General features: G+C 44.8%; 1 protein-coding gene across 4 annotated transcripts in view; it reads left to right on the top strand.

The window, feature by feature from the left end:
* Positions 1–6: 6 nt before the first annotated feature.
* NTN4 (netrin 4) overlaps positions 7–9,116 on the top strand; it is a 136,777-nt gene continuing 127,667 nt past the window's right edge. For 2 of the 4 annotated variants that reach the window (XM_027774354.1, XM_006154874.3), the window contains exons 1-2: positions 7–28; positions 3,329–3,858. In XM_027774354.1, the coding sequence (XP_027630155.1) occupies positions 3,385–3,858 (474 nt within the window). In that variant the 5' untranslated portion in view covers positions 7–28; positions 3,329–3,384. Of the gene's footprint in view, positions 29–3,328; positions 3,859–9,116 lie in introns of those variants that run through there. The other 2 variants (XM_027774352.1, XM_027774353.1) reach the window with 1 other exon arrangement.

The raw sequence follows: 9,116 nt of genomic DNA, 5'->3' as shown, positions 1-9,116 counted from the left end.
CTCTGGGGCTGCTCCACTGTGGCCGCAGGTGGGTGGTGACGCGGCCGGGCCCCCACCCCCTTTCCTCGCGCCTTCTGTTCCCCCTCTCGCGACTCCAGGGTGCGGGGAGCGCAGGGCTCGGCTCCGGAGAATGAAATGAGTGGCCATGTTCCGCCTCCTTTCCCCGGGGCTCCGCAGTTGCAAATACTGTTGATTGTTTTTTGCAATGGAGATACACTTGCCCTTGGATAACCCGAGATCCTGGGTGCGCCCTGCAGGAGATACCGCCATCAGGGTTTCTTTCTCGGTTTGGCTTGTAAAAAAACTGCCTTTGCACTTTGTGAGGGAACAAAGGATCCAGCTCGCCATCCCCCGGCACTTCATGGCCTGAGGAATGATGAGGAGGGGTGGCCCAGCGACCCCGGGCGCGCGTGGGCCGGGGCGGGTCTCTGGTTTAGAAAGAGATCGCCAGCGTCCCCAACCTCATGCTGGGTACTAGGAAGACAGGTAGGGATACCTGGGGTGGGGGTGAGCGCCCTCTCCCCGGCTGGAGGCTGGAGCGCAGTGGGGCTGGGCTGGGGTGGTACGTGACGATCACCCTGGGTTTGCACCCAGCTGGCTGACCGCCCTGGGGAATTGGTACCCTGGCCGAGGCTCGGCAGGAGGTCGGAGGCGGGTCTGCTCTCGGTCTCCGCAACTGGACAGCCTGCGGAGGCGTCTCAGATGCCCACTCCCTCTCCTCTCCTCCTGCCTTCCTCGGGCTACCCTAGGCCACCGTCCCTAGCTCGCTGTTTCTAAATTCGGGTGCCCCTTGTATTCCTCTCCCTCCCTCTGGCAAGTCACCTGGTTTCCACTTAGCTCTGTGGGTGAGGGGGGAGACAGTGAGAAGCTCTGCAGACATCCAATCTCTCCTACAAACCCCACTTACTCCAGAAAGGGGGGTGTGAGCCAGAGGGACTGCCTGGTGGACCGAGAGCACTGTCACAAGCCTCTCTTCCCTTGGACTTTTTCCGTTGTCACCCCCAGAAACCCTAGCACTCAGTAAAACCCACGCTTTAGAGTCTGCATCCCAAACCAGTCAGAGTCGTAGGTGCATCCTTGGTGTGTATAAGACAGTCACTTTTTTAGAGATCTCCCAATAGTTTGCCCACTGATTATTTATCCAGCTCAAATCATCTCTGGACTTCTTAGCTTAGGGGCATTTACAGTTATTCAGTACTTTTTGTAAGGAGTCATTAAGCTCTAATATTTTGTTTTAATTCTTGCTGTGTATGCACTTGGGTGCACTTTTGCATGCGCCCCCAGCCAAAAAGTTAACTTGTCTTTTCCAACCATGTTGTGGTGAAAACAGGCAAACCATCAAGAGGTTGTAAATAAATATCACAAGGCAAGTGTTTCACGTTGAAAATACTTGTACAGGCAGTATGTGATTGTTCCTGAAATGCTTTGCAGGTGAGTCATAGCACACTGTGATTCTGGACACAAGCGACTGCTGCCCCAGCTCATCAGAACGGTAGCAAACAGAGTCTAGACACAGTGCACACTTTAACTTGACATTTAAAAATAAGGCCCAAGGAAACCTTTTATTTTGCCTACAAGGTTGTGCGGGGCTGGTGATTGTCAGTGTGGGAGACGCCGCTGCTTCAGCCTAAGTTGTCATTTTGCTCCCTCTGACACTATGTGATAACAGCTCAGAGGGGCTCCCTCTTAAGAGGCAGAAACATTCAATTAGCCGAATTTGGGGTCTGATTCCCTTTTCCTTCTTTTCCTCTGTGTTTTCACTTTTAAAATAGATGATTTTGCTTAAGGTATTCATAACTAAAACGATAACCCAAATTAAAGGATTATGGGATGTAGTCAGGACGCTCCTATGTGGATAATGTTTATCATTTTACATCATTTCGAAGCATTAAAGTCATTCGGACCTTTGTCTGGGAGGAAGAGTGTGTTTCTTCAAAAAGGTGTTTGAGTTCACAGACAATGTTTAAAGGTGCTGTTAGTGGTTGCCAGACTGTCAGCATTCCCCTGTTAAGCAGACAGGTAACTACTATATAATCTGTCATAGGAAGCAGCACTCAAGAAGCAGAATGTGCAAAATAGGCATTTCTGTCATTGCCAGTTTAGAGGTATTTTCTTTTTCTGTAGTTAGAATTACTTAACATTATAAATGGATATTCCACATATATATATATATTTTTGAGAGGTTTTTGCTATAGGGCTTGTGCACTCGCCAGAAAGACAAAAAGCGAGAGATCATCCCACAGGGGAATGGCCACACCGCAGTCCCTTTATCTCCATTCTCCCCTTGGGATCTTGGGCACTCATGCACATGCGCCTGGCATGAGTTTAAGCCACCGGGTCCAGGACTTGAACTGCGGTCGACTATATGGGAATTCAGTGATGTAGCCATTATGCCATCTGCTGGTCCCTGGAAAAGGCACATTTAAGTTCCATTGATTTCTAGCTTTGCCTCTCCCCAGAGGAGATCCCATTATCTCATACTACTTTTCTAGGGACTGTTTCTTCATTGGCTTAAAGACATAAAAATATAGAATTTTGCATTTCCTCCTAAATGCGTTCTCCTAGGAAACAACATAGGCAATGCTAGGTGCTCAAAATATATTTGAAAGACTACATTAGATGATCCTAAAAACATGGTGGGTTTTTGGTATTATTTAAGTCATAATTTCAAGAACAAATTAATTGTTCAAATATAGAGAATGTTTATACGGCAAAGTACTTCTGAAAAGTTTGGGGCCAATAGTGTCCATCCATTGTTTCTATTTTCCCTCCTCTTGACCTTTACCCAAAGATTTCTTTCTCTTTTTGGTGCATTTTACTTACGAACATAAAAACTGCACATAATGTGCGTGCGTACATACACACACACACTCATGCTTGCACAAATGCATTGTAAATACAGAAAAGTGTTCACGTTCAAATGTGGTAGAATGTCCCTTTGTTTATTTATTTATTTACTTATTTATTTATTGGAGAGGTTTTTGCTATAGGGCGCGAGCACTCACCAGAAAGACGGAGAGAGACAGAGAGACAGAAAGTGAGAAATCACCCCCCAGAGGGGATGGCCACGCTGCAATCCCTTCTCCTCTAATCTCCTCTCGGGATCTTGGGCACACACGCACATGTGCCTGGTGTGAGTTTAAGCCACCGGGTCCGGGACTCAACCGCGGTCAACTACATGGGAGTCCATTACACTAACAGCTGGTCCTGAATGTCCCTTTTATTGAAAGTCTCAAGCTTTTTGAGGTTGATTAGTAGGTGGACTAGGTAGACAGAAAGGCTTCCCAGATGGATTTGTCTTGAATAAGGTATACTTTCTCTTCCTTAGGGCTGAGTGGAGTCGCTGGAGTGAGTTCCCGCTGTGAAAAAGCCTGCAACCCTCGCATGGGAAATTTGGCTTTAGGGAGAAAGCTCTGGGCAGACACTACCTGTGGTCAGAACGCCACGGAGCTGTACTGCTCCTACAGCGAAAACACTGATCTGACTTGTCGGCAGCCGCGGTGTGACAAATGCAATGCTGCCCATCCTCACCTGGCTCACCTGCCCTCTGCCATGGCAGACTCGTCCTTCAGGTTTCCTCGCACGTGGTGGCAGTCTGCAGAGGATGTGCACAGAGAAAAAATCCAGTTAGACCTGGAAGCCGAATTCTACTTCACTCACCTAATTATGGTGTTCAAGTCCCCTAGGCCTGCAGCCATGGTGCTGGAGCGGTCCCAGGACTTTGGGAAAACATGGAAGCCTTACAAATACTTTGCGACAAACTGCTCCGCCACATTTGGCCTGGAAGATGATGTTGTCAAGAAGGGAGCTCTTTGCACCTCTCGGTACTCCAGTCCTTTCCCGTGCACCGGAGGAGAGGTAAGGGCATCCGTTTAACTCTACACTGGGAGGTAGAAAAATGTTACCAGCCCACATTTTTTTTCAAGCATGAAGCTATACTTGTAGCAACATGAATGAAATTAGAATTTTTTCATGAGCTTTATTTGTCATAAATTATTCCTCACCCTTAGATATGGATGTGGAATCATTTTCAAGCAGATCACCCACTGGCCGGGTTTAAATCAGAATTCCAAGATTCTAAATATATATATGTACTTAATTTTAAGAAGTGTACATACATCATCATCACTCTATGTTAGAGGTTTAAAAGGCTACTGATTTCTTCAGTTAACAGGCCTACTTATTGTGCTGCTGAAGGGGACAGCCTGTTCCTGGAGCCCACACTGTTACCTTCCTGAAACTGTTAACATAAATAGGAAATAAATAAAAAACAAAGCCAAGGGAGGAAAAAAAAAAAAGCAAAGCAACTGGTGATCAGGAGGATACTTTTGTATGACAGTGGAATTTAACTGTTAAGACTGCAAAAGTTCCTAAGAAAAACAAATGAAGGTAGTTTCTGTTAAGACACCAAAGTTCCTTTTGGGATTACAGACACACCAGTTTCAGTTTAGGGATTTGGATCTATTTTAAGTCCGAGACTATCTCTCGCTCTTCTGGAAGCAGTCTCCTTCGCCGCTGGCCCAATTTCTGTATGGAATGGCTCCTCTTTGTTTAATATTTTTCTTCTCCTAAGGAGAAAGCAGGTCTTTTTAACTTAGGTGGTGCTACATAGAAAGGTCCCCCTCTCCCAAGTATATGAAAACAGAAATAACTGGGTGGAAGCAGATTATGAACATATAATACCACTAGAAAGTAGGTCAAGAAATATTGTTCTAAAAAAGAAGAGAGCGTATCCTTTTTCTAATTCTGGTACATGTCATGAATGTACAGATTAGATACATGGTTCTCAGGAGCGCTGGGACATTTGGCCATGTCTGGGGACATCTTTTCTAGGGACAGGGACACCACTGGTATCAAGTGGCTGGAGGCCAGGGATGCCGGTAAACATTGAACAATGCACAAGACAACATTTCCCAACACCCATGCCCAGAAAAGAATGATCTCACCCAGATTGTCAATACTCTTAAGGTAGACAAAGCCTGGACTTAGGGTATAGGTATACATTTAGCGCATGTATTACCTTCACTACAGAGCAAAAGATAAGCATGCTTCTACATAGCAATCATTTGTGTAACTACTCACAGACTTCCCAGAGGGCTTATTACTGAACACTCATCGAGTCCCTGCTATGTGTCGGGCACTGTACTCAGGGCTACTACTTCTATCAGCAGATGGAAGAAGGGCTATGTTGCTGGAATCCCACGTAGTCGACCACGGTTTGTGTCCCAGACCAGTGGCTTAAACCTCATACCAGGCACATATGCATGCATGCCCAAGGTACCAAGAGGAGAATGGAGAAGAGATTGCCCTGTGGCTATCCCCCGGGGGGTGATTTCTCAATTTCGGTCTCTCTGTCTCACTCTATCTCTCTGGCACACACCCTATAGCAAAAATCTCTTAAAAAAAAAAAAAAGTGGAGCTGGCGGGTGGCGTCGTAGTTAAGGCACTGGACTCCCACATGACTGACCATGATTTGAGTCCCAGACCCGGTGGCTTGCTTTCTCACTTTCCCTCTCTCTCTCTGTATGTGTCTCTCTCTCTCTCTAGTCAAATTGAAATCATAGTAATTAAAGATAAATAAATATAATTTTAAAAAAAGAACTTAAGTAGGACGTGGTATAAGTGGCCCACCGACTGGTTGCTCTTCTTCGTGGTGCCCGAGGTTGGCTTCATATTGTAAGCCTGTTTGCACCCTGCCATGATGGACATTTTTAAAGATACCAGAACAGGAAAGAGACAGATAAGGTAGCCTCATTGTTCTGTTATGTGGGGAACACTGTGTTGAAAACAAATGAATGGCTTAAACTGTCTAACTGCTTTGGAATGGATCCACAGGCTCATATCGCCTCCCCACATCTCAGTGCTCCTGGGCCATGTGTATATGCGAAGTATCAAAACAACAGTGTCAGTAACCAGATGGCAGGCGTGCTTGCTTAGCAAATATCACATTGAATGTATTACAATGGTCAAATCATCACTCACTCAGAGGTGACGAAAGTAACAGTTATATAGCCTTTAGTGGAAGCAAAACCTTGCCTTCTTTCAAGCCAAATTACTTCTTGTCACCTTTGCTTACATCAAACTCCAAGCAGATGGAGACTAACATTTATGTTATTTCAATGTACAGACACCTTTCATATCCAATTTGTGAATTTTTAAAAATAATGATCTCATTTAACTTTATTTATTTATTTGTTTTAATTTGACCAGAGAGGGACAGAGTGAGAGAGAGCGGAAAAGTGAGAGAGCTAGCCACCAGGTCTAGGATTTGAACCGTGGTCAGCCATGTGGGAGTCCAGCACCCCTAATCATCATGCCACCTACGGGCCCCATGAATGTTTTTAACTTCCGTTGTAATTTCAGCAAACCTTTTTTTTTTTCTTTTTTATTTTCTTTTGTTTTTAGAGATTTTTGCTATAGGGTGTGTATACTTGCTGAAGAGACAGACTGAAAGTGAGGAATCACCCCCTACAGGGGATAGCCATGCAATCTCTTCTTCTCCATTCTCCTTTGGGATTTTGGGCATGCACCCATCCACGCCCAGGATGAGTTTTAAGCTGCCAGGTCCGGGACTCAAACCACAATCAACTATGTGGGAGTCCAGAGACCAAACCATTACAACACCTGCTGGTCCCAGCAAACAGGTTTTAATAGCAAGAAAAACATCAAGTAGGACCTAATTTTCTCTAGAACATTATTTGCACATATGCATTGAGTTACTATAGAATGTCTTCCCTTCAGAGAACAGGAGTGGGAACTAATCTTTCCCTCTTGAGTTAAGAAAGTAGAATAGAGTCTTCCTGTAAGGCAAGGACCACAGGAGTCCTCCCCAGAAATGATTATTACCTACCTCTCCTCTGTCACTTTGGAATATAAATCGGTACTAAGCTACAAATGAATTTTGTAGTTACAACTCTAAGTCAGTAACCGCCATCTTTGGAAGTTGAGCACTTAGAAAAATTAGCCAATTAATCTAGTTTCCGGTAAGAAGTATCAAATGTCATTTGTGGCTTATTTATAATAAAATAGACCCATTTCTTCCTCCTATGTAAGATGTCTTATGACATCTCTAAGCATTATTCTTTGAGATACATAGGGAATACTTAGGCAAACATAAATATAATCCCAATCAATTTGTTTCTAATTTCACTTGAAAATACTGCTATGGGGCCAGCCATGGGGTGCAATAGGAGCATCTTGCTTCTTGATGCTGGATCTGTGTAAAGGATTGGGGTTTGGTTCTTGGGTCAACCTGCATGTGCCAAGTATGTGTGCCTGTCCCTGAAATCCTGCCTGGCTGGGACCACTGGGGATAGATCAAAGCATGAGATCCTATTGAAGTTTCCTCTCTCTCTGTATCCTTGTCTGTCTTTTTCTCTCATGGAGGAAATAGCTAAATAAACTTTAAAACAACACTGCTTTAGACTTTGAATACCTGTGGCTTCATGTCTCAGGAATCAGACACTTCTACTGACAGATCTGAAGGCACCGGTCTTCTGAAAGAGGATATTTAAAAACAGGCCTCCAAATTATCCAGAACACATTTTAAATCAAAGTAGAGACCAGCAGATGGTGTAGTGGTTATGTTGTTGGATTCCCACATGGCCGACTGCAGTTCTAGTCCTGGACCTGGAGGTTTGAAACTCACACTGGGTGCATGTGCATGCTTGCCCAGAGTCCTGAGAGGAGAATGGAGGCGAGGAGATTGCAGCATGGCCATCCCTCCTGGGGGCTGATTTCTCACTTTCTGTCTCTCTGTCCCTTTCTGTCTCTCCAGCAAGTGCACAGGCCCTATAGCAAAAATCTCTCTCTCTAAAAATTTAAAAATCAGAGTTAAATCTGCTACACAGAAATCTCCTCAATGGCCAGCAGTTTCAAAGAATGACATCTAGTTGGTTATCCTAAAATGTTTCTCCTTCCCGAGAGCTTAGATTGAGACTCAGAGGTAATGTGATTTGCCCCACAGCATGCAGTTATCTTTGTAACAAAGCTAGGTCAAGTCTTCTCACCTAAGTCTGGTGCTTTTTCCAAAAAACTGTGTTCTGCCTCTATTCTGGACCTCCAGTACGAGTGGCAGAGAGAGATACCCTATCTCCCTCCTCCCTCACTCCCACAAAGCCATTTTTGCTGCTATTCATTTGGGTGAAAAAAGAATTTGTGGAACAGTTTTCTCCTGGGCAGAATGTCCTCTGAGATGTCAGTGGTATTCTGGGAATAAAGGTTCGATGGTCAAGTTAGGCCAGGCAACACTGACTGAGTATAACAAAGCTGAACATTTCCGAAAGCAAAAATCATTCAAATTCATATTATACACCTTGTAATCCCAATGGGAGATTAGGATGGGACATTTCCAAGCTTATTTGACTATGGAGCCCTCTTTTTTTTTTTTTTTGCAATTAATTTTGTCTTTATTATTTTTTATACATTCAATCGCTATACATCATTTAGATTGTGAAGAGACTTTACCCAGCATGACATACACCTCAGACCAGCCCAGTTGAGAATACTATACATGTCATCATCAATAAAATATCTGTATCCTGCAAATGTCTTATCTCCCCCCCCACACACACACACACACGCACTCTTTTCCCCTCTCCCACTTTCCTTCCACTTTGGAGCCTTCTTTTTTTGCAGAACTCCAGTTACTGTCTTTCAGAGCTTCAGGGACCCACAGAGCGCAATGTGGGGAATGATAGGGTAAAAACAGTAAGAGCTCCTGAAATCCTGATGAGAAGCACAGACAGGCCAAGAGCTCGGCATGGCTTGATCTCAGACCCCTGTCGGCGGGGGGCTTAGTGTCCTATTTAGGTGGAGCACAGATGATCATAAGCTCGAAGCTAAAGGTGACGGGTTAACTGAGCTTTTCAGGATGCAGAGAAGCGTCCTCTGATCACCTTTGGGGAAAGGAACAGGGTAAGGGGAGATGTAGCAAATCCTTTTAGCTCCCACACAGTCAGCCTCCTGGCAGTGGGATGTGGATTATCACTGTTTAGGAAATGGCATCGGGACCAGCAGTTAGCATAATGGCTAGGTCACTGGACTCCCATGTAGTCAACTGTGGTTTCAAGTCCCAGACCCGGTGGCTTAAACTCACACTGGGCACATGTGCATGC

The sequence above is a fragment of the Tupaia chinensis genome, unplaced genomic scaffold, assembly GCF_000334495.1.
Source record: "Tupaia chinensis unplaced genomic scaffold, TupChi_1.0 Scaffold000423_1, whole genome shotgun sequence".
Classification (NCBI taxonomy): domain Eukaryota; kingdom Metazoa; phylum Chordata; class Mammalia; order Scandentia; family Tupaiidae; genus Tupaia; species Tupaia belangeri.
This window is presented reverse-complemented; position numbering and strand designations above follow the sequence as displayed.